The sequence below is a fragment of the Culex pipiens genome, unplaced genomic scaffold (genome assembly GCF_016801865.2).
Source record: "Culex pipiens pallens isolate TS unplaced genomic scaffold, TS_CPP_V2 Cpp_Un0029, whole genome shotgun sequence".
NCBI lineage: Eukaryota > Metazoa > Arthropoda > Insecta > Diptera > Culicidae > Culex > Culex pipiens.
The window spans coordinates 23,039-46,310 of record NW_026292846.1 but is presented as its reverse complement, the minus strand read 5'-3'; the positions used below and the strand labels follow the sequence as shown (position 1 = coordinate 46,310).

The window sequence follows — 23,272 nt, the reverse complement described above, 5'->3', positions numbered from 1 at the left end:
CATAAAGCTGCACCGCCCGAGCTACAACGTACCACGTCGGAAGGCAAATATCACTGCGAGGATTTCACAATCACAAAATCATCACCGGACGGAGAAAGGCGGGAGTGAGGGCCAAAATGATGGAAATTTGTTTGAAGGAGAGAAATCGCAAACAATAAATCTAGTACTACAATTTTGTTTTTGTTTCAAATAAAAGCTTAAATATTATTTACATTTGATAGTTATTTTCGTGTTAGTCAGTGTTCTAGTACTACAACTGAAATGTGATCCACTTTTTCAGATGATTCGGTTGACATTTCATACATGGTGACGGCTCGCGGTACAGTTCAGCTGGTGCTGAACGGATTCCCCTTCACCAAGCTAAACGTTCGAAAGAACATGATATTTTGGGCATGCTGTCAAGCGAAGCCACTCAAGTAAGTTTGCTTAATTTTTGTGGCTTCAATCTAGTACTACAGCTCCGTCCAATTGCAGCTGCACAGCGCGGATAACAACCTATCGAGGATCGAAGGAGGGTTCATTCGCGATGCGTGGTGAACACAATCACCAGATAATCAAGGAACGGCGCAAAGCTGGCGACCGGAAGAAGCTTCTGGAGGAGCGAGAACGGGAAAGAGCGCAGTGTCAGAAGCGACGGAAGCATTCCTACACCGAAGTCTATGAATAAAGTTGCGAATAGTTTAAAGTTATTTGTTTTTCTTTTGAATTTTATCTTTTGTCAGTGATTTTTTTTTATTGACAGACAATTTGTTCTTTCAGGTGACCCAACGGATCGAGACATCAAGTTTATGATTTGTGGAAAGTCGCGCAAGCTGTTCATCGATGGGTTCAGCTTCACGCGGAAGGTGCTGCGAACAAACTACACCATCTGGGAGTGCTGCCAGGCGAGGCCGTTGGGCTGCAAGGCGGGCGCCACAAGCTACCAGGACGCCAGCAGGGTGACCGTCCGGGGAGAGCACAATCACGAAATCGTAACGGAGCGGCGAAAGCTAGGCCAGCGAAAGATCCTCATGGAGGAGAGAAGACTGGAGCGGATCAGCCGGAAGGCAACGTGCTGACAAAAATACAAATTTTATTTTTATAAAGATCTGTTGTTTCTTTGATGTTAGAAAAGATGAAATGATTTTGGAGGCCCATAATTCTAATACTTTTGGCATTATTTCAGATCTTCCAAAATCGTTCTTCGTAATGAGCAACCAAGGACTTCAACTGTCCCTTGACGGACACGTTTTCACGAAGGAAAGCACCGAAAGCGATTCCATCCAGTGGATTTGTGCTCAATCAAAGACACTCGAGTGGGTTAACTTATTGTTATAATTGTAGTACTAGAATAATGCTTAATTAACTTCCAGATGCAATGTTCGCGCGAGAACCGCTCGGGATAAAACCCGTAAACTGCTTCACATTCAAGGATTCCACAATCACAAGATAATTACGGAACGACGAAAAAGCGAATCGATCAAAGCGCTAGTTGAGCAGCGCAAGAAGGAGCTCGAAGAGCGGAGAATGCGACTTTCTGGCGTTCAATAACTTTGACAATAAACAAGATTTGCAAAATACACCCATAGTCTGATTGTAGTACTAGATTATCTTTATTTTCACGTTTTCTTTTGGTATGGTTTCAGTTTTGCAGCGCCGTTGCTTTGACTAACCCCTTCTTCCAATTGTGTATATTTTCGCACGCCTCACGTACATCAGAAAATGGAAACGAACCGCAGGTGCAGTACACGATTAGCAGTCGTGGAACGCCCCTTCTACTGCTGGATGGATTCACCTTTACCAGGGATAAAGTACGCAACAGTGTTACCTCATGGAGATGCTCGCAGCATCGCACGCTTAGGTGAGATTTCTGATACATTCTAGTACTTCATTTATTCAACTTGTTTTTTTCTTCTTATTTTTTCCAGCTGCAAGGCACGCGCCAACGCCGTCCGCGACCGTAGTGGCCAAAAGAAAATCGTTATCAAATACTCGCACAATCATCCGCTTGTTTGTGAGCGTAGAAAGAAAAGTTCCTCTAAATAAATATACGCGCTACTTCTAGTACCTCAGCAATAGCTAGTCAAAATCTGCGCCTTTCAATTCGTGTTTGGTTTTGTTTGCTTGTTTTTAAATTAAATTTAACGAGTAACAACTAACTAAAGCATTTTCCGTTTAACAGTGACGTACTCGGTTAGCCGACGTGGGAGGCAGCAGATATGTTTCGAGGGACACAGCTTCGAGGTGGAAAAGGTGCGTCGTGGTTCAACAAGCTGGCGGTGCTGCCAGGCGAAACCGCTCAAGTATGTTTATAATCACTGCTCATTTCTGATTTTTCTCTCAACCAATTTCTTTTTTCTGATCCAGATGCAAAGCAAGAATCATCGAGCGGTCTGTCAATGAGATTCCGGAATATGAAATTGTACGATCCGAGCACAACCATGAAATTATAACTCAGCGGAGAGTTCGTGGAGCGCTAAAACGTGCTAGTTATCTGAGAGTTCAGCAATTTGCAAGAGAATAAACTATTATTTTATAAAAAAATATTACTTTCATATAGAAATGCAGTTTCATACAATTCTTGAAGAAATTTTAATTCTTTGCATATTTTTTCATCAACAGAATTCCATAGCACGGATCACAAAGTGCAGTACGTTATGAGCGCTCGTGGTGGCCTGCAACTCTCCATCGATGGCTATCGGTTTACACGGGAACGATTAAAAGGCAGCAGCATCGAGTACCGTTGCGTCCATTACAAACCACTCGGGTAAGGGGATCTAGTACTTCACTAGTTTTTATAAAAAAAATGCCACTTCTCAACACAATCTAGTACTACAGCGCGCTTCTCCATTCTCCTATTTCAGCTGCAAGGCACGCGCTCGTTCCGACAAAAGCATCTCCCAGCTGCGCGTCATCGAAAGCGTGCACAACCATCCGCTGCAAATGGATCGCCGCGGCCCGGGTGCCCTGCGGAAGCTGCTCGAGCATCGCAAGGCGGAAAACCGACAGAAACCTCGTGCCCGAACAGTGAAGAAAGAAATACAATAAAACGTTTAAACTCACCTGATTTAACTGTTTATTTTTGACTGTTCTAGTACTACAATCGGTGAATTCTTTTCTAATAAAAGTCTTTCGTGTTCTTGCAGCGTACGATTTCGGACCGATAGAGTACTGCCGCAGTACGAAGGGCTCGTTGCAGCTTCTGTTCGAAGGTTTTCCGTACACACGGCACAGCTGCAAGGGGGGAAAAGAGTACTGGCGCTGCGTTCAGTTTAAATCGCTAGGATGTCGCTCGCGAGTGCGCACCTGCAACGAGCGGATCGAAACTGTAGAGTTTGAGCACAATCACGAACTGGTTCGGGAACGGCGGAAAAAGGGCGCCCTCAAACAGCTCATGCAAGCTCGGAAGCGGGCGAAATCGCAGGCGATCCTCGCCCAGTTTGATGTGGTTGAATTTGACTTGGCAGAATAAATATTTATTTATTTATTAAGTTGTTCAGCATTCGTGGATTATTTTATTATTCAGGATTTTCCATGATTTTTAACTAATCTGGTACTGCACTTGTTTCAGTTGCCGTCATGCGAATCGTCTCACCGCAGCGAAACTACAGGCGTGCCAAGCTGGAAAAGTCCACCGAACCGTACTGCTACAACAGTCGCGGAAATTTGGTATTTGAGCGGTACGGCTTCTCGAAGACAAGTGCCCACGGCTCGGGAAATGTGGTGTATTGGCGGTGCACCGGCTACCGCAAGCACAAGTGCAAGGCGACGCTTAAAACGCAGAACAAGGACCTGTACGTGATCAACGCGCGGCACAGTCATGAACCGAACGCGCGCGGCAGCGTTTTCCCCGCGGCACTTCCCATTTGGCAGGTACGGTTTGCGGTTGTGTGATCTAGTACTTCAGTTTTTTAACATATTTTTTTACTGTTTTGCAGGAATCAAATAGTGAACAGGAAGTTCGAAAACCGTCGAAAATAAAACGAGAATAAATAAATTTAATTGTTGTTTCATTTTCCTACTGTTTAAATGAAGTACTAGAATGTCTGCTAACAGATTTCTCTTTCAACAGTGACCCCTACAGTGCGACGGCTGGAAGTGCATAAGCTGATCCTGACCAAGGTCAAACTGAAGCGTAAGCCAAAGGTGGCCCCGCCATTGCCCGCTCCGAAACCGGTCTCGGAAGAAACGTTCGCCGATCCGACGTACGTCATCGATCCCGATCCGGCTACCGTGAGCGTGCACGACAAAACGGTCAAGGTGGCGGCCGAGTTTATCGTGAAGCAGCTGTCCAACGGGCACACGCTGATGCTGCTGAAGCGGGCCCGAGTCAGGGGCTTCTGCGTCAACTGCATCCGTACGATCCAGGATCCGGCCTACAAGAAGCGGCTGGACAAGGTGATCACGTACTGTTCCGCCTGCCCGGGAATGCAGTGGACGTGCGAGAAGTGCTTCGACGAGAAACATCATGTGTGCAACTGAGTGAATTTCAATAAAAAGAATACATTTACAGAATCATTGTCTGCTTTGTGATTGTCTTGTTGCTAAAGTGTAGTACTAGAATACTAACGTTTTTCTTGTTTCAATTCTAGGCAAAGCGCTCTTCAAGATCGGAAATCGAAACTCACTGAAGCTGTACTACGAGGGGAACTTTTACAATCGTTCTTACACCGCGGACAGGTCGAGCAAATGGGTGTGCGACCGGAAGAACACCATCAAGTGCAAAGGACGAATCAGGCTGAACCGGGATGGCACGATCGTGGTCCTGAACTCTAGCCACAATCATGAACCACGATCCAAGGGCACCATTGGAACGTTGATTGACTTTCCGATTGAGGATTTGAACATCATGCTACAGAAAGATGCTGCTAAAAATGCGACTAGCGAAAGGAACCAAAAGACAACGAAATAAACGGATGATGCAAAAATAAAATCTTGATTTCAATAATAGTAATAGTTTGTAAAGTTTAAATTTTCAACTAACAAGTTTCTTTTCCTCCCACAGTTAACAAGATCCTGAAGCTGCAGAAGCGTATTTTCTACCTCCAGAAGGTGTCCGGCGAGTTTGAGCTGCTCGGCAAAGACCCTGTGCGGCCACGTATCGAAACGTTGCAGCGCGATTTGGACACGCTGAAGAGTGCCCTGCCCACAAGACCGCCGAGTTCGCCGAGCTCGGCCAACGCGTCGTTGAACACGACCAACTGCCACGTGGACGGGTTCACCTTCCCGCTGATGGAAAAGTCCGAGATTGAGCGGTTGGAGGAGGCTGTACGGGAGAATCCTTACATCCGGGATCAATACGTGAGTTGAGAGAGAGCTTTGTGATTTTGGGAACAGCTTAAAAATGATGATCTCTCCTTGCAGGTTGAGTTCCTGCACCACAAGAAGCCGAGAAACATGACGCTGGTGCAGTTCCTACCGATGGTATTCGCCGATGAAGCGCTCATCTCGTACAATCTACACGGTTCTCATGCTTCCGGCAAGTCAAAGGTCTCCATGAAGGGATACTTCATATTTTCTTCGTGTATCTTAGGTATTATTGAACTACTTATGAAAAATAATAATAGAATTTTTAACGCTTCTCTAAATCATTGCAGAGGCATTCGACAGCGAAGGTCTGGAGATGAACGAACTGTGCAACCAGTTGGCCATCGCGATCAAGCAAAGCCGTAACCGGATGCGTCAACGAACGTTCAGAGCGAAGAAATCGATCCAAAAGTTGTCTACGAAGGATCAAGCAACTCAATAGCACATACATTTCCAATAAAGTGACCCTGTAGAAATTAACCAAACTGTTTTTGTGTCGTTTTTACGACCCACAAAAAAACCAGAAGAATTGGATCGATTTGTACTAATACAATCTCCCCCTTTTCTTCCAGCTGTGGTCCCCGTTCGGCTGATGAACATGAAGAAGGAGCTGCAACGGCTCACGCTGAAGGTTCGCAACGAGGCTCCCGAGGAGGAGAGTCTGGCGAAAATCCGTGCCCTGCGTCGCGAGCTCAAAACGCTGGACGACGAGTTCCGGCAGTTTACGGCAGCGACACCAACGTCGAAGCCTCGCGTGCGCGGCTTCATGTTCCCGATCAACAACGAGGACGACCTCGAGCGGCTGGAGTCGACCGTGATCACGAATCCGCAAATTCGGAACCAGTATGTGAGTATGTTCAGACTCAGAATAAGGATTTTTTTTCTATGAAAAACTCCTTCACAGATCGACTACCTGGCTTTCATAAAACCGGTACGCCAGAGCGTGCAGCAAACGTTCAGCAAGTTCTTCACCGACCAGTGTATGACAAACTACAACTGGCATGGCCTGGAGAAGGTGTCCTACCCGCGAACCCCGAAAAGACCCATGCAAAAGTACGAAATCTTCAACAGCTGCATGATCGGTACGTTGCTGGTGCGCTGCACTGAGGTACTAGAATGTAATCTCTGAATTCTTCCACAGAGGCCTGGCAAAGCCACGGAATCGACCAGGAAATGCTCGTCGAGCAGCTGAAAAAGGCCGTGTACGCCATCAGCCGCCGGCGCTACACCAAGAACCAGGCCATCAGGAAGAAAAATCGGCTGAATGAAGAAAGTGCTGCGCTGCTAAATGATGACGGAACGCCACAACAAGTCGAAGAAGTAGAGACAAGCGAAGAGATAGTGATGTGAAGAACTGTCTTGACGGCAAACTGAACGAAGTCGGTCTGGCCGACTTTTTCATCGCGTCAAAAAAACCACGGCTACTAGGTTGGCCAGGCCGACTTTGCCGTGTTTGCCGCAGAGAGGATTCGTTGCAATCTGATGAAAAGTCCTAAGCTGCTCTAAATTACTTTTTTTTTGGGTTAATTAAAGATTAATTCTTGACAATCATGCTGCTTTTCTTTATCCTACCAGATACAGTTAACCAAAAATCTAACTTTTTAACAAAAAACTAAATTTTCTAACACCTCAATTTGTATTCCCAGCTCCGCCCAAACCCGACAAGAAGAAGCAGGAGCTGCTGCAGTACCTGCGCCCGTTCCAGCGGCCGGTACAACCGCGCCGGAAGGTGGCCGTCGAGGGCTTTACCTTCCCGCTGCTCACCGGCGAGGAGGTGGAGCGCCTCGAGGAATCCGTCCGCACGAACGAAGGCATCCGCGAGCAGTACGTGGCGCTGCTGGCCGAACGGAAGCCCCGCCACATGGACGTGGTCGAGGCGTTCTCCAAGTTCTTCACCGACGAGTGCATGGCCACGTACGCCTGGCACGGGTGCAAAAATGCGAAATTTCCCCGCAAACCGATGAAGACGATGGAAATTTTCACCACGTGCATGATTGGTGAGTGGCGGGTGAAGTACTAGATTGGAAGTTGAACTCATTGGTGTTTGTGCTTTTGCAGAAGGGTGGACGCGCCACGGAGTGACATCCTACGACACACTTTCGGTTCTGCTGATCAAGGTTCTCAACAAGATCGCCGGAAGGCGCCGTTCGAACAATTACAACCAGCGAAAGCGCATCCAACAGTTTGTCGATAAACACAACGTTGATAATGAATAAAAGCCCGAGTTTAAAATTTTCTTTTTGTTTATTGCTTTAAGTTTAAGTCAAAATAAAGGTTATAAACTAATTGTCATATTTTTTTCAGATAACAAACAGCTGATTGCCGATTTGCTGGGATCTACCGAAGAAGTGAAGCGACTCGCAGAAGTTAAAGTGACCGGATTTAGTTTTCCTCTGTTTTGCGAGGAAGACGTTGAACGTTTGGAGCGAACTGTTCGGCAGAATCAACTGGTGCGGCAAGAATATGTAAGCTTATTACTTTATATTTTGATAGTTTTAATCACCGCAAATTTCTAGGTCAAATACTTGACATCGGCGAAACAACCTCACGAGCTCGTCAAAACCTGCTTCAGCAAGATCTTCTCCGACCTCTCGTTGTACAACTACTCGATGGCCGCCGCGGAAAATGGTCAAAGCAAGAAGGACATGCAAAACTACGACATTTTCACCGGTTGTATGCTAGGTAAATGCAAATTACCGCTCCCAATCTAGTACTTCATTTTGAAATTATTTGACCATTCACAGACGCCTGGCGCAAGCACGGCCTAACGAAGGCGACTCTGGGTGACTGTCTGCGGCAGGTAGTGAGCGAGTTGGACGAACGACGTCGTGAGACGGGCAGGAATCGGCGCAAGCGGTCCAATCTGATTCAGATGATGCTGCTGAAGGAGCGTCGGGAGAGGAAAAAATGATCAGTTTGAATAAAAAGTAGTTTTCAATTGTTCATGTTTTTTTTTGCTCTATTACTTATTTTTAGTGTTTTTAAAACAAAAATTCTAACGAAAAATCTTTTCGTTTTAGAAAATTTATCACCAGCGAAAGATATGACAAAGCTGAAGTTGGAGCTAGCTCAATTGGACAAACAATTTAGTCGCAAGTTCTCTCGGAAAATTACTCGGAGTGCAGAATAAACATTCGAAATGATGTACTAGAATAAAACTTTTACTCAAATTTTATTTACTTTTTTCTTTGTTCAAACTTCATAGTTTTTCAATTCTAGACTTAATAATCTTTTTGTCAATTCCAGAAATCTTCATAATCAAGCAAAAGCGTGGTTCCAAGACGCATCGCTTCACGATCGAACCCGTCGACGACAGCAAGCCGCAGCTGATCGTTCAGGTTGAGGACGACGGCGATGACGGTGACGAGGAGGAGGTTGAAATCGCCGAAGTTGGCCTTATCGATGCGGTGGACGGGTTTCGGTTCCCGATTACGTCGGAGCAAAAGCTGGAACAGCTGGAGGAGGTCGTCCGGCACAGCTCGATCGTGAGGCAGCAATATGTAGGTTTTTGAATCGAGGTTTTGTGGAGTCACTCTAGTACTACAGTTGTCTGGGGGTTGATTTCAGATTGACTTGCTTCGCAAACAGATTGCCCTCGTGTCGAATCCAACGGTGGCACTATTGAAGCTGTTTCATGACAAGGCGTTGCAAAACTACAACTACAGTGGAAGGTGCAACTTTTCCGGAGATAAGAAAAAAGCCATGAAGCAGTATCGCATTTTTGTGGAGTGCATCAACGGTGGGTTTGGTGTTTAGGTTTGACCTTTTCAGTATAATTAATTTTACTGTTTTATTTTTTCAGAGGCGTGGGGTGCATTCGATTCGTGTGAAAATCTCCGAATCGGCATTTGCAAAGCGATCACAATAGTTAACAATCGCAAACGAGGGGCACGATTCCGTAAAAGGCAGAAAAACTCAATGTAACTAGAAATTTAAGTTGAATAAAGATTGACTATTTTTTAACGAAACTATTTTCTTTCTAGAAGTTTTCAACTTGTTCCGGTATCAACAGACTAACACAATTTCTGCTTGTCTTTCTTTCAGTTCCGGAAGAAATCTTGGACCTTCAGCATCGCATTGCTTTACTGCGACATGAAAGGAATGCAGGTCGCAAATTGGCCCAGCTTCGCGCAAAACTGGAAGCCCTGCGAAGGGGTTTCCAAAAGGTAGACTTTGTTGGCGTTCGTGGCTTCACATTCCCGCTGGACAGCGTGAACGAGGTTGATCAGCTCGAAATTTCCGTGAGGGAAGATCCGATCGTTAGGAAACAGTATGTAAGTTGTGTTTTGTTCTAGTACTACAATCATACTAATTTTTACTCCTCTTTATTTCAGATAGCGTTTTTAAGAAGCCACAAGAATAGCTTCAATCCTGTAAGTGTAACCTTCCCGGTACTTTTTTCGGACGAAACCATCAGCCAATACAGCTTGGTTGACCGTCAGCACTCAAAGTTCAAGAAGATTGGACTGAAAAACTATATGGTCTTCTACGATTGTTTACAAGGTAAGCAAAAAAAGTCTTACTAAATTAAATAATTTTAAAACATTAAAATTCAATTTACAGAGGCTTGGCAGGACGTCGGAGTGTCACAAATAAAGATGGATAGGCTACTCCAGGAATACGTCCGCAAAACGACCCACAAAGTGGTCGTCCGAACTAGCAGGGAACGGTCGAAGGCCCAAAGTGCCGCAGAAGAAGTGGAAAGCTCAGAATAAAAGAATACCTCATTCTAGTACTGCAGTTGTTTTTGTTTCTTTTCTTCATGATTTTGTCTTCTAATTTTAATCTCAATCAGAAGCTAATATTGTTGTTCCCTATTTCAGCTAGCGTCGAAATGTTCAAAGTCAGCTCTAAAATGATGATGCAAGCAGGAGCTCGCCACAGGACAAGGGTCAAATCCAAACGGCCTACCTCACAGGCCGAAAAGCTGACGTTTTCCGCAACCGTCGATGGATTCTTTTTTCCACTCGCCAACGACCAAGAGGTTGAGCTGCTGGAAGCTACCGTTCGCGCAAATGAGAAAATTCGCGAGCAATATGTAGGTCTACCTAAAGTTTCAAATGTCACAAATTTTGATAAAACTAAAACTTTTAGATCCAACTCTTGCGCGACTGCAAGGCGCAATGTCCCCGGCTGGACATTGCCAACATTTTCTCCGACCTGTTCAGCGACGAAGCGCTGCTCAGCTACAACTACTTCGGTATGACGAATCGGTCCAAAAAGAAGCGCGCCATGCGAGACTATTGGATATTTTCCGAGTGTATGCTGGGTAAGAATCTCATTTTTGTTGTTTATTATTTTAACTGATTAAAAACTTGATTTTCAGAGGCCTGGAGCGACGAAGGAATCGACCAGGAGACCCTGAAGGCAAAGTTGACAAAGATAATCTCCCGACTGAATCACAAGCTGCGAACGCGAGGCTACAGAAGCAAGGCTGCGACAAATGAAGTACTAGAATTCGAGATGCTCGATGAAGATTATGAAGAATATCAGAGCGTTTAATAAAAATGAGTTGTCACTTGAAAAACTATTCATTATTTTCAACAACAAAAAAACGCGATTGTAGTACTAGAATGACATTTTTGTTCTATAATTTCAGTGAACTCGCCGAAATCTCGACTGTACGCGTATGCACTGGAGAAGATGAAGCAAAACAACCGCCAGAAGTACATGCCGCCACCGGGAGTAGTATCATCGATCGAAATCCATCAAGAATCAGGCGTCACCGGGTTCGAGTTTCCGCTGACGACCGAAGCCGACATCGAACGGTTGGAGGAGGCAGTGACCTCAAGGCGGGTCGTTCGATTGCAATACGTGAGTAGGCAATTTTTGTGCCATTCTAGTACTACAATTGTTCCATTCCTGAACAGGTAAACTTCCTGATGCAGCTGAAGCAACCGTCCGACGAGGTCGACGACGTGCTCAAGAAGATATTCTACGACGAAGCGCTGGGCAACTACAACTACAACGGGATGTGCAACGTGCCGAACGTGAGGAAGCGTCCAATGAAGGACTATGCCATATTTGTGAGCTGTTTTCTAGGTTTGTTTTTCGAGCTACGGGTGAAGTACTAGAATTGCAAGTAACTGAGTGTTTAAATTGCAGAGGCCTGGGCTGACCAGGGCGTAACGCAGGAGCAGATCAGCGCTGCTTTGAAAAAAGTAATCAAGTTGCTAAACAATCGCAAACGCTTTCGCCGACACAAGGAGCGAAAGCGAGCAGCAAACAATTCCGAGCTGGTATTTCTTGAAGACGAGAACGTTTAATAAAATTCTGTGAGAAAAAGAAAACTAAAGATTTTTGGATTTTAGAAAAACTGAGTGAGTGATGAAAAAACTGATTCATTTTATGCTTTTCATTTCCAGGAAGTACTAGAACCAAGGAAGAAGCTCCTGGTGTTCCGGGATTTGAGTTTCCACTGCGAACCGAGGCAGACATTGAACGGCTAGAGGCTGACGTGGCCACTGATCGACTAATTCGGTCGGAATACGTAAGCTGTCAATGTTTATCCCATTCTAGTACTGCATAAAGCACATTTTTTCAGGTGGATTTCCTGAAGAAAATTAGGCAACCAAACGATGACATTGAGAGTGTGTTGAAGAAAATCTTCTACGACGAGGCACTGCTGAACTACAACTTCAACGGAAGGTGCAACATTCCAAACTTGAAGAAGCGCGCGATGAAGGATTACACCATTTTTGTGGGCTGTTTGCAAGGTACTAGATTTAAACTTTGTATGTTCTGGTTGCTGAGTAAGTTTATTTTTGTTTTATTACAGAAGCATGGAATAGGTATGGAGTTACACAGGAACAAATTGCTCAGGCGCTGACAAAAATCATCAAAACAATGAACAATCGAATACGAATTCGTCGCCACAAAGAGAAACATCGCAGTGTCTATAATATTGAAAAAGTGACATTGGTGGAGGATAGACATGTTGAATAAAAAGCTTTAGAAAAATAAAGTGTTTACTTATGTGGATGCTAGTTTGATTAGTATTGATATTATATTAATAACTTTAATTTTCTTTTTCACAGGCAGGAAATCGAGTTCAACCAAAGGATTCAAATTTCCACTTATCGATTCCGACACGGTAATTCGACTGGAGAAAGAAGTTCGCAGTGATCCCAAAATCAAGCGCAAATATGTAAGATGAAGAAAAAAAAAATATACTCACAAAAATCTCACTAACTTGCCACCACCCGATTACAGATCAACTACTTGCGGCGCATAAAATCCGCCCGCCAGCACATCCACGACATCTTCTACAAGATCTGCCTGGACGAGGCCATCTATCGCCACTTCAGTTGGTCCGCGTCCAACAAGCAGGACCCGCTGAACCAGCGTGAATCGATGAAAAATTACATGATTTTCGGACCCTGTATGCTTGGTAGGCTCAAATTTTACACGTTTGCATTCTAGTACTTCATTTGTGTTACTGCTTTCACAGAGGCTTGGAGCGACCACGGACTGACCGAGGCCGAGATAGCGTCCAGCATGAAGAACGCGGTTAAGCGGATTCACGTGAAGCACAACGTTCGCAATTTTCGCGCCAATAAAAGTGGCACCGGAGTTGTGGTGAAAAGTTTGATGGAAACTTGAGTGGAAATATAGAATATATTATTATAAAATGCTTTCTTTTGAGTACATTTTTGATTTAAAACATCCTGTTTAATATTTTATTAAAATTTAATATTTTAATTAATTTTATTTAAGTTCGTAAGGGGTATGTGAGTTTATATTCTAGTACTACACTTGGAGACCAGACTGTAATATTAAACTGCAGATTGAATACTTTCACTTTCGGCTACTGTTGGACCATTCAGCGAGACTAACTGCGCGAGACTAACTGCGCAGCAAATCGATGAAGGAGTACCAGAACTTCAACAACTGCATGCTGGAAGCGTGGCGTGGTCGGGACGCCGATCAAACGGTCCCAAGGGAATCCGGCACGTGTTGCGAAGACTGCAGAACTGGGCAAAAAAAGAACCGACCGGGGTTGGGCTGTGGACGTGAATCTTAATAAAACTTAATATTTCATCTCGTACGATTTTTTTGAATTTAAAAACTGATCATTCTAGTACTTCAATTAACTGAACTTATATTTTCCCCGTTAAATTTCAGCTAAACAAATAGCCAAAATGCGGAACCGAGTGCAGAGTAACATTCGTATGAAAGCGGAAAAACACAAACTTCAGATTTCGAAACATGTACTGAACGCGGCCATCGTCGCCGGGTCATCCGTGGCCAGTTCGAAACCGGTCAAGGTGAACGGTTTCGTGTTCCCGCTGACCTCGATGGACGACATCGAGCGGCTCGAGGAGGTGGTACGAGCAGATTTTGCTATTCGCGAGCAGTATGTAAGTAAGGTTGTTCTAGTACTACGATTTTGAATGCAATTTTAAATTTTTAACAGGTCGAATATCTCGCATCGCGGAAACCACCTTCGGTGGATGTGTCGAACTTCTTTTCGTACCTTTTCACCGACGATGCCCTGATAAATTACAACTTTTCTGGCGCAAACAATGTCGGCGACCAAAAGATGCCAATGAGAAATTATTCTATTTTTACCGACTGTATGATTGGTAAGTGTTGGGTCCGGGACATCTACACAGTTTTACTAATATCATTTATTTAACAGAGGCTTGGGGTCAACAAGGACTGACGATGGATACTCTAGAAGAGAAAATAAAGCTTATTATCAAAAAGTTAACAGCTCGACGACGTATGCAAAAGTTTAGACAGCGAAGATCGCTTAAATAAGTCGATTGTAGTACTAGATTGACCGAAATACATCACGAAAAGCAAACTAAGATTTTTCTTTTGTTTAAAAAAAATCTTATCATGCTTCGTTTTACTAAAACCTCATTTTTTCCCTTGCAGATCTGTTCAAAATCACATCCAGAAGGATTGTCCTGCACAAACCGAAGGTGGAAAATGAGCAGCAGCAGCGGTACGAACCTTCCGGCGACCAGGGCGAGCTTAAGTACAGCTTCCTAACCAGCCGCAAGGGAGGGGTGCACCTGGTGCACGAAAACTTTATCTATCGCTCCAACATGCGCCGGTCGGGCCCGAACAAGCAGATTCTCTACTGGGAGTGCATCCACAATCGGTCGGAAAAGTGCCGCGGACGGGTTAAGAGCGTCGGCGACTATCTGTACATCTCGAATGGCAACGGTATGGAGTGGAAGGTTTTTGGGTGAAAAAAGCTTTTTTTATAATTCTTTTTTTTTCAGTCGAACACAACCATCATCCGGACGTTCATCGAGTTCTTAGCGCACAAAATTCGGGACATTTGTGCTTGAGATCGTTTAAATCGCTTGGAGATGGAACAAAATAAAATAATTATAAAAAGCGTTCAACTTCCCTTTGATTTTTCTTTGCAGTACTAGATTGGAAAGGTTCAGAATTCAATTAAAATTCATTCCCTCTCTATTCTTTCAGTTTTACAACCACACGATACAGTGGAACCGTCGGTATGGTACACCGTGGAACTTCAAATGGTTGAAAATCGGCGGGGAAGCCTGAATCTTCTGTTTAGAGACTACAAGTATAACGAGGTTTGGAAGAGCAAAGCTAAACTTGCCAAGAACAACAACTCAACGACTATCTGGAGATGTTCCAGAAAGGACAAGGGTTGTTTGGCGCGGCTCACCACGCGTGCCCACAATCAACTCAAGCTTGGGCTTCATCCACACAACCATCTTCCTATTCCCTCAAAGAGATCCAGCAGGAAACCTTTAATTCAATTGCCAGCATTTGTAGATATCAAGCAAGAACCTGTCGATAATTAGGCTTATTCAAATAAGAGCAAGAAAAAAATAAATCATAATCTAGTACTGCAACAAAATAAATCATTTCATTAAGTTAACACATTAAAACATACAAATTTGTGTAGTACTAGATCGACTTTATTATAATACTAATTTATATTCTTTCCTGTTTCAGTGCTGCAAACGTACGGGGCAATGCAACCATCTATATGGTACACCGTGGATCTGCAATTGGTCGAGAGCCGGCGGGGCAACCTGAATCTCCTCTTTCAAGACTACAAATTCAGCGAGGTTAAAGTAAGAACAAATGCGATCAAACCAAGAAAGATAATAAACGACAGCGACCAAAAAACCACGTGGCGCTGTTCCAGAAGAGACAAGAATTGTTCGGCGCGGATTACCACCCGTGGCCACAATCAACTCAAAATCGGACCCACACCGCACAACCATCTCCCTGCTGTTGGAAGGGGACGTGACATCAAACCTTTGATTCGATTGCCAGAACATTTCGAACACCAACCTGTCGATATCAAAGACGTGGTAAAGCTCGAGTGAAACAAAATACTGTGATCTGCAAATTATTCAATAAAATTATGTAATCTAGTACTGCACTTATATAAAGAGTATTGTTTATGCTGAATTTCAATTGAAGTACTAGCTTATCCTTCAAACTAACGCTTGTCTTTTCCCATTTCAGTGTGGCACGGTGCAATGCAGCCCTCGACGTGGTACACGGTGGAACTGCAGATGGTCGAGAATCGACGAGGGAATCTAAACCTGCTGTTTGAGGACTACAAGTTCAGCGAAGTTAAGGAGAGCAAAAACGCAATCCCAAAGTTCAATCGTAGAACCACCAACGAAACCACAACCTGGAGATGTTCTAGAAGAGACAAGGGTTGTCTGGCGCGGCTGACCACCCGGGGCCATAATCAGCTGAAGCTTGGACTCAAACCACACAACCATCGCCCTGGAGTTAAAAAGGGAAAAGGCGCAAGACCGTTGATTCGATTGGCACATCCAAGCGATATTCAACACGACGCTGTCGATATTACAGACGTGGTGAAATTGGAGTGAAAACATAACTGTGATTTTCAAGTCATTCAATAAAGTGTTGAATTCTAGTACTACATCAACATACAATAAATCACGTTTTTTTTCTACAGTAATTTACAAACAATAAAAATCGGTGGTACTAGATTGGGTTCAACTAAAACTTTTATTTTTTTCTTTTCAGTTTTGCAACCGAACGAACCCATGATACCAACCGTATGGTACATTGTGGAACTGCTAATGGTCGAAAATCAGCGGGGAAGTATGAATCTGTTGTTTCAAGACTACAAATACTCCGTGGACAGGATAAACAAAAATAAAACCACCATGTGGAGATGTTCCAAAAAGAACAGAGGATGTTTGGCGCGGGTTAACACTCGTGGAAACAATCAGCTCAGAATTGGAATTCATCCACACATTCATGGTCCTGTTTCGGCGGAAGAGAGCGGAAAATTTGGACTGCCAGCGTCCAGAGATATTGAACGCGAACCTTTCGATATTAAAGACGTTTTAAAGCTTGAGTTAAATTAACACTGTGATCTGCAAGTAGCTAAATAAACTGTAAAATCTAGTACTGCATTTGTTACCTTCAATGAAAATTTTAATATAATATTTTACCATAAACATTGACAATTATCCTCTGCTGTAGTACTAGATTAGGTTTGTTTCAATACTAACGCGTAATTTTTTCTCATTCCAGCTTTTCAACTTTACGAGCCAATGGAACCAAAGGTATGGTACACCGTGGAACTGCAACTGGTCGAGAATCAGCGAGGCTATATAAATCTCCTGTTCAGAGACAACTGGTACGGCGAAGTTCGCAGAAAAGAACAAAAGAGCTGCAGTCAGACTACGACTTGGAGATGTTCCAGGAGGTCCAGGGGTTGCATGGCACGCGTTACAACATGCGGACGCAATCAACTCAAAATGGGAATCCATCAGCACAACCATCCGCCAGTTGTTTTGAAAGCAAATAGAAATAAACCCTTCGTTCCGTTGCCAGAATTTTGCAATGTTCAACCTAAATCTGTTGAAGTCGAAGACGTAGTCAAGGTTGAGCCCTGTGATTAGTAAATAAATGATATTTTAGTTGTTAACTGACATTTTGAATTTAATAAATTTTTGAATGGTTCTATTTTAGTAGTACTAGATTGCTGGTTTTACATTACTAACGTGTACCTTTTCTTCCATTTTCAGTCTTGCAACCAGATCAGCCAATGGTACCTAAGAAATGGTACACCGTGGAGATTCAAATGGTCGAAAACCTAAGGGGAAATTTCAGTCTTCTTTTTCAAGGCTACAAGTACGTCAAAGCTGTGGATACATCGAACGGGACTTCTTACTGGAGGTGTCCCAAAAGAACCCTAGGCTGCCGAGCACGCGTTGCCATACGTGGTCATAATCAACTCAAAATTGGTCTCGATTATCACAACCATCCTCCTGTTTGTTCGGGCGTCAAACAATTGGTTCCGTTGCCAGTGATCCAGAATTTCGGCGAAGTCCAACATAATCCTGTAAAAATTGAAGATATTGTTAAGCTTGAGCCCTGTGATTTGTAAGCTATAAAATGACATTCAGAATAAAACATTTCAATGAATTCTTCAAAGATAATTTATTAGTAGTACTAGAATAAGCTTTATATAATTACTAACGTGAATCTGTTTTCCCATTTCAGTCTTGCAACTGCACGAGTCAATGAAACCGTCAATATGGTACACCGTAGAGCTGCAAATGGTCGAGAATCGGCTGGGGAATCCGAGTCTTCTGATCCAAGGTTACCAGTACATTATATCGGAGAAAAACAAGAATGGAACTTCTTACTGGAAGTGTCCCAAGAAAGCTAAAGGCTGCCGGGCACGCGTTGCCACCCGTGGTCTTAATCATCTCAAACTTGGTATTCACATGCACAACCATCCTCCTACTTTTTCGATGGAAAAAGCCAACATGGCATTGGCTCCATTGCCAGAGTTTAGCAATGTCCAACAAAACTCTGTGGAAGGCTTTGACATTAAAATTGTAAAACAAGAGCCCTGTGATTCGTAGACGGTTGAAAGAAATTGCTAAAGTAAACAAACATTTTTGCTTTTTATTCAGTTTAAATCAATTATTTGAAAATATTAAATGTTGCAGTACTAGATTTAATCTATTTCAACCTTTCGTTTATTTCCCACTTCTAGTCTTGCAACCACACGAAACAATGCAACCCTCAGTCTGGTACACCGTGCAGCTGCAAATGGTCGAGAACCAGATCGGGAATATAAGTCTGCTGTTTCGAGACTACCAATACCTGAAAGCTCAAACCAACACCAACGGCACCACAAACTGGAGGTGCCACAAAAAAACAAAGGGTTGCCTGGGGCGCGTCACCACCCGTGGTCACAATCAGCTCAAGATTGGACTCCGTCCGCACAACCACCCACCGTTCGTAGCGAAGCGAAAGGGCAAACAACAGACAACCCTGTCGCCGACATCAAAAACGAACCAGCGGAGACGTTGCAGAACTCGTTTGTGAAAAAAATACTGTAATGTTAAACTTCATCTATTCACTGATGTAGTACTAGATTTTAAGTTTTTTGGACGATTCTAATCTTTTCGTATCGATTTCCAGTTTGAAAATAAAGATGGCTGCAATCGAAAGTGCGAGTCCGTATAGTTTGAGCATTTAAAAAAAATCTACTTTGCAAAAAAAATAAGGCGGTCAAACCAAAATTTATTTTTGAAGTACCAGATTAATATTACAGTGAAACCTCTTTTTACGCGGTGCGTTACGTTTTTCTAATTTGTGGATTCCTCTGGAACGACGCAACATTTTTGCAATCATTCAAAAGCAATTTGTAGGTTTTGTTCAGATCTACAAAACGATTTTTAAAGCTTGCAAAAGTATTGTATGGTTTAAGAGAAATCTACGAAACAAAAAGCGTAACGCCACCGCGTAAAAAGAGGTTTCTCTGTACTTCAATGTTCTCAAAATTAACACGACCTTCTCAAATTACAGTCTTACATCCCGACGATCAAATGGATCCGCACAAATGGTACACGGCCGAGTTCCAAATCGTCGAGAACGACAACAAGCGCGGCGCATGGAGTCTTCTGTTTCGAGACTACAAGTACATCAAGGCCGACCAAAACAAACTGAAGGGCACGCGAAGCTGGAGGTGCACCAAAAAGCACAAGTCGTGCCTGGCTCGTGTCACCACGCGAGGGCACAACGAGCTTAAAATAAACGCGCATCTGCACAATCATCCTCCGTTTGTTGCAACGCAGCAGGAACTGGGTGAATCGGCGCTTCCGGTGCCGGAATTTAGGGCTATCAAGTGCGAACCGGTCGAGATTGATGATACTGTAAGTTTAGTGGAATAAATCTAGTACTACAACAAACTCACCAAGAGATTAAGAAGAGCTGTGCTTCAGTAATTCAATAAACATTAAATAAATTACTTTTAATTCATTTAAATATTCTAGTACTACAAGTCCTGCAGTACTAGATTTTTCTAATAATTAAATCACCTTTTCTTTTCAGTTCTGCTACCGCACGAACCAATGACACCAATGAAATGGTACACCGTGGAGCTGCAAATGGCCGAAAACACTCGCGGCAACATCAATCTCCTGTTCCGGGGCTACGTCTACTGCAGGGATAACGACAACATCAGCACCACCAACTGGAGGTGTGTCCGAAAAAACAGCTGTAGGGCGCGTGTTACAACCCGGGGTCATCGCGAGCTAAAAATCGGACTCCGCGAGCATAGCCATCCCCCGCAACAGGAAGTTTCAAGCGTTCCGGAAGAAGAGGCAGAAATGGTACCAGATTCGCTTACTCCGGTGCGAGAATCAGCGGTCATCAAGTGTGACCCGGTCGAGTTTGACGATGTAATTCAACTCGACTAAAAACACATATTCTGGTATTTTCATCCATACTGCAGTACTAGATTGGAACGTTTCTCTGAAGATAAGATGATATTGTATATCGTGGAGCTTCAAATGATCGAACACATTCGGTCAAGTTTGATAAAATTCATAAAAAAAGAAAGTTGTCTTTTACTGTAGTACTAGATTGGTATGTTTCCTTTTAAATCTTGTTTAACATAATTTTTAACATTTTCATTCCAGTTTTGCTACCGCACGAGCCAATGGTGCCGCTGAAGTGGTACACCGTCGAGCTGCAAATGATTGAAAACAAAAAGGGAAACTTGAACGTAATGTTTCGGAATCACATCTACGCCAAAGACAAACAGCACACAACCACGACCACGGGCTGGCGATGTACGAGAAAGAATCATGCCTGCTTGGCGCGAATTACTACGCGCGGCCACAATCAGCTCAAAATTGGCATCCGTCCGCACAATCATCCGACAATGGTTCCAAGCCAAAAGCGGAAAAAGTTTAAAGCGCTGAAAACTCCGTGCGCGGAAATGCTTGAAATCAAGTGCGAACCAGTCGAGTTTATTGGTTGAGTTGGTCGCAAGTTTAATCTAATCTGACACTGTGATTTTGTATTAATGAAAATAAATTAACTTACACTTTTTATTTATAAACTAAATCAAGCTTCAGCTTACTTTGTAGTACTAGATTTGCATTGTTCTTGAATAGCACTAATACATTTTTGCTTTTTCCAGCTGGTGATCCTCTCGAGTCAATCATCCCGTTAATGTGGCACAACACAGAATTCGAAACGGTCCAAAACTCCCGAGGTCAGTTTGTGGTGGTGTTCCAGAACTATCGGTACGGCAAGGACAAGCAACGGTTCGAGCAGGGCCAACCGGTCATGAGCTGGCGGTGCACGAGCAAAAACAGTGGCTGCATGGCACGGATAGCCACACGCGGGTACAACCTGCTTAAAGCGTTCGGCCGACCGCACAACCACCCTCCTCCGGGTCCAAGTCGGAAGAACCTGAAAAGGAAGATTAAGAAAGAGCGGCCTCCGACGCCGGAATATCCCGCGTTAGCTTCTGTGATGATACTTTAGTTTTATTCGATTATATTTGCAATTAAACAAAATATTCTAGTACTACAATTTTCAAACTTCATAATTTTCCAATGAGCCTAAAAGTTTGCAGTACTAGATTGAAATTAATCATCGCTTTTCTTTTCCAGTGCTGCAGCCGGATGAGCCAATGATACCGTTAAAGTGGTACACCGTCGAACTACAAATGGTGGAGAACAAAAAGGGAAATCTGAGTGTTATGTTCCGAAACTACATCTACATCAAGGACAAGCAAGGCCAGGGCCAGGGGCAAGTGACCACGGGATGGAGATGCACCAGAAAGAACTCTGGTTGTTTGGCGCGGGTAACCACTCTCGGCCACAATCAGCTTAAAATCGGACTCCGGCCGCACAACCATCCGGCTCCGGATTTTGATCAAAACAAGACAGCTAAGAAAAAGAAGCAAAGTTTACCTTCTGAATACTTGCAAGTAAAACGAGAGCCAATCTAGAAATTCAGTTTAGTTATTAAATAAAACTAGTACTAAGAAAATCCTGCATTTTTAAGATTGAACTAATTGATTCTAGAACTACATTTAACTAACATTTCATTCTTTCTCAGGCAAATTTTCTTCCCAGTTCCCAAATCTGCAACCCGACCAAATACCAAAAGTTCTAACATGGTACAATACCACGGAGATTCAGTCAGTGACCAATGACAAGGGAGGTCAGCTGCTACTCTTCCGAGGCCACAAGTACAGCCAGAAAAAGGTGCATCTCAATGGCAACAGCAGCTGGAAGTGTCACAAGTACAACTGTCGAGCGACCCTGCTGACCCGGTGCGGAAGAGATCTCCGAATCGGCGTCCATGGACACATCCATCCGCGATGCGGCTCCTTCCAGAAAACGCACGAGGCGGATTACGACGTGGAAGGGTCGGATCCAGGTGAGTTGTCGCGCTTACTTTTTTTGCAGTACTTGATTTAAGAGGTTTTTGTTTTCTTTCAGACAATCCCGCCCTCCTGCTGGATCACGAGGAACCGGTTCCGCAGGCGTGGTACACCGTTCCGCTCAAGTTTGGCCGCAACAGCAAGGGCACCATGAATCTCGAGTTTCGTGGCAACACGTACAACGTGCACCGCCGGGCGACATCCAGCGACGCGATCTCGTGGCGCTGTGCGAAGCTTTCGTGCGTTTGCAACGTGACCACGCGCGGCTCGGATCGCATTCGGATAAGCTCGCGGCCACATAACCACCCGGAAGTGATTCCTAGAACCAGTTCGTTGGGGGAAGCACTTGTTGTGGTTAAGGATGAACCCGCAGACTTCTAGTACTTGAGTTTGGCAGTAAAAAGTTTTTTTTGGGGAATACATAAGTGCAGTACTAGAATACGTTAACTTATTCACTTATTTAAAATAAATTTAAGACCAAGAAGCAGCGCCAATGGTTTTGACTAGTTCGAGTTACGTTATTGCAGTTCGAGAATACTAACATATTTTCCTTCCCGCAGCTCGAGGACCGGTTCTGAAGCCGCGCGAGAATCCGCTGCCCTGCACGTGGTACACCGTTCCGCTGAAGCTAATCGAAAACAGTCGCGGCAGCAAGAGCTTGCTATTTCGGGAGTACATCTACAAGAAGCGAAAAACCACCAGCAAAACCACGAAAACGTGGGTCTGCGCCAAGCAGGGCAACTGTCTGGCGCGAGTCGTCTCACGCGATCCGGACCAGCTCAAGGTGGGCATCCACCGGCACAATCACCCACCGTGGAAGCCACGGGAACCCAAGTACAAGCCGATATTGAACCCGGAATTTCTGGACATGAATGCGGTGCCGCCGATGAGTCCGACGGCCGATGGCGTTTTGTGAATGACATTCGCACTGCATCCTCGTGCAAAATCAATCAGTTTCCGTCAAAACAAAACTTACCCAAATTTGAGTATAGCTTCAAAACTCATTACTGGATAAGTTCAGTTTATGGCGAAACTGAGTGATTTTGAATGTGCGTGTGGCTGACAACTTAGCTGTCATCAGTAAATGACAAAAAAAAGCAGCAACAGACGCAGTTCATGTTGGAACTTCCAAACGCTCTGTTGTTTTTGTCTTTCATATTGCGATTCGTTCTTGTTCGTCCTGATCCTATTTGTCATCTCGTCTTTGACAAAAAATAAATAATTTTGGAATCGTTAAAATCATGTGTTTAATTTGTGGTGCGGTGGCCACAATCAACTCCGCTTTAGTTG

General features: G+C 43.9%; 6 protein-coding genes and 1 long non-coding RNA gene across 17 annotated transcripts; all 7 read left to right on the top strand.

The window, feature by feature from the left end:
* Positions 1-164: 164 nt before the first annotated feature.
* LOC128093756 (uncharacterized) lies at positions 165-3,046 on the top strand. 4 transcript variants are annotated; one of them, XR_008212718.1, is made up of 7 exons: positions 165-416; positions 475-668; positions 760-1,295; positions 1,353-1,840; positions 1,908-2,282; positions 2,347-2,746; positions 2,844-3,046. It is a non-coding gene; the product is annotated as an uncharacterized LOC128093756 (long non-coding RNA). The 4 variants fall into 4 exon arrangements; XR_008212717.1 differs by having other exon boundaries at positions 475-1,104; positions 1,166-1,295; XR_008212719.1 differs by having other exon boundaries at positions 475-1,295; positions 1,353-1,613; positions 1,699-1,840.
* A 406-nt stretch (positions 3,047-3,452) lies between these two features.
* On the top strand, positions 3,453-3,981 carry LOC128093747 (uncharacterized). Its single transcript, XM_052711469.1, has 2 exons — positions 3,453-3,852; positions 3,918-3,981. The coding sequence occupies exons 1-2, from the start codon at positions 3,559-3,561 to the stop codon at positions 3,969-3,971; spliced, it is 348 nt and encodes a 115-aa protein (XP_052567429.1). The 5' UTR covers positions 3,453-3,558; the 3' UTR covers positions 3,972-3,981.
* Positions 3,982-5,145: 1,164 nt separating this feature from the next.
* LOC128093745 (uncharacterized) lies at positions 5,146-5,771 on the top strand. Its single transcript, XM_052711467.1, has 3 exons — positions 5,146-5,280; positions 5,344-5,512; positions 5,577-5,771. Exons 1-3 carry the CDS (start codon positions 5,212-5,214, stop codon positions 5,726-5,728), a joined length of 390 nt encoding a protein of 129 aa, XP_052567427.1. The 5' UTR covers positions 5,146-5,211; the 3' UTR covers positions 5,729-5,771.
* LOC128093738 (uncharacterized) lies at positions 5,766-6,834 on the top strand. The gene is made up of 3 exons (XM_052711456.1): positions 5,766-6,133; positions 6,191-6,368; positions 6,428-6,834. Exons 1-3 carry the CDS (start codon positions 5,879-5,881, stop codon positions 6,634-6,636), a joined length of 642 nt encoding a protein of 213 aa, XP_052567416.1. The 5' UTR covers positions 5,766-5,878; the 3' UTR covers positions 6,637-6,834.
* A 1,397-nt stretch (positions 6,835-8,231) lies between these two features.
* Positions 8,232-10,925, top strand: LOC128093739 (uncharacterized). Of its 4 annotated transcripts, none has more exons than XM_052711458.1 (8): positions 8,232-8,430; positions 8,533-8,786; positions 8,854-9,025; positions 9,089-9,560; positions 9,621-9,789; positions 9,850-10,324; positions 10,381-10,555; positions 10,613-10,925. In XM_052711458.1, exons 6-8 carry the CDS (start codon positions 10,049-10,051, stop codon positions 10,786-10,788), a joined length of 627 nt encoding a protein of 208 aa, XP_052567418.1. In that variant the 5' UTR covers positions 8,232-8,430; positions 8,533-8,786; positions 8,854-9,025; positions 9,089-9,560; positions 9,621-9,789; positions 9,850-10,048; the 3' UTR covers positions 10,789-10,925. The 4 variants fall into 4 exon arrangements, with proteins under 4 accessions (XP_052567418.1, XP_052567419.1, XP_052567420.1 ...); XM_052711459.1 differs by having other exon boundaries at positions 8,232-8,786; positions 9,089-9,206; positions 9,331-9,560; XM_052711460.1 differs by having other exon boundaries at positions 8,232-8,786; positions 9,625-9,789.
* On the top strand, positions 10,797-17,706 carry LOC128093736 (uncharacterized). Of its 5 annotated transcripts, none has more exons than XR_008212714.1 (9): positions 11,597-11,776; positions 11,831-12,002; positions 12,065-12,433; positions 12,499-12,676; positions 12,737-13,646; positions 13,703-13,871; positions 14,170-14,463; positions 14,523-14,846; positions 15,235-17,706. XR_008212714.1 is itself a non-coding variant. In XM_052711453.1 (8 exons), the coding sequence occupies exons 5-8, from the start codon at positions 13,428-13,430 to the stop codon at positions 14,624-14,626; spliced, it is 786 nt and encodes a 261-aa protein (XP_052567413.1). In that variant the 5' UTR covers positions 11,597-11,776; positions 11,831-12,002; positions 12,065-12,433; positions 12,499-12,676; positions 12,737-13,427; the 3' UTR covers positions 14,627-17,706. The 5 variants fall into 5 exon arrangements, 1 of the variants encoding a protein (XP_052567413.1); XR_008212712.1 differs by having other exon boundaries at positions 14,523-16,655; positions 16,810-17,706; XR_008212713.1 differs by having other exon boundaries at positions 14,523-17,153; positions 17,307-17,706.
* Positions 17,707-18,922: 1,216 nt separating this feature from the next.
* LOC120418377 (uncharacterized) lies at positions 18,923-20,231 on the top strand. The gene is made up of 2 exons (XM_039580748.2): positions 18,923-19,451; positions 19,630-20,231. The coding sequence occupies exons 1-2, from the start codon at positions 19,068-19,070 to the stop codon at positions 19,651-19,653; spliced, it is 408 nt and encodes a 135-aa protein (XP_039436682.1). The 5' UTR covers positions 18,923-19,067; the 3' UTR covers positions 19,654-20,231.
* The last annotated feature ends 3,041 nt before the right edge of the window (positions 20,232-23,272 follow it).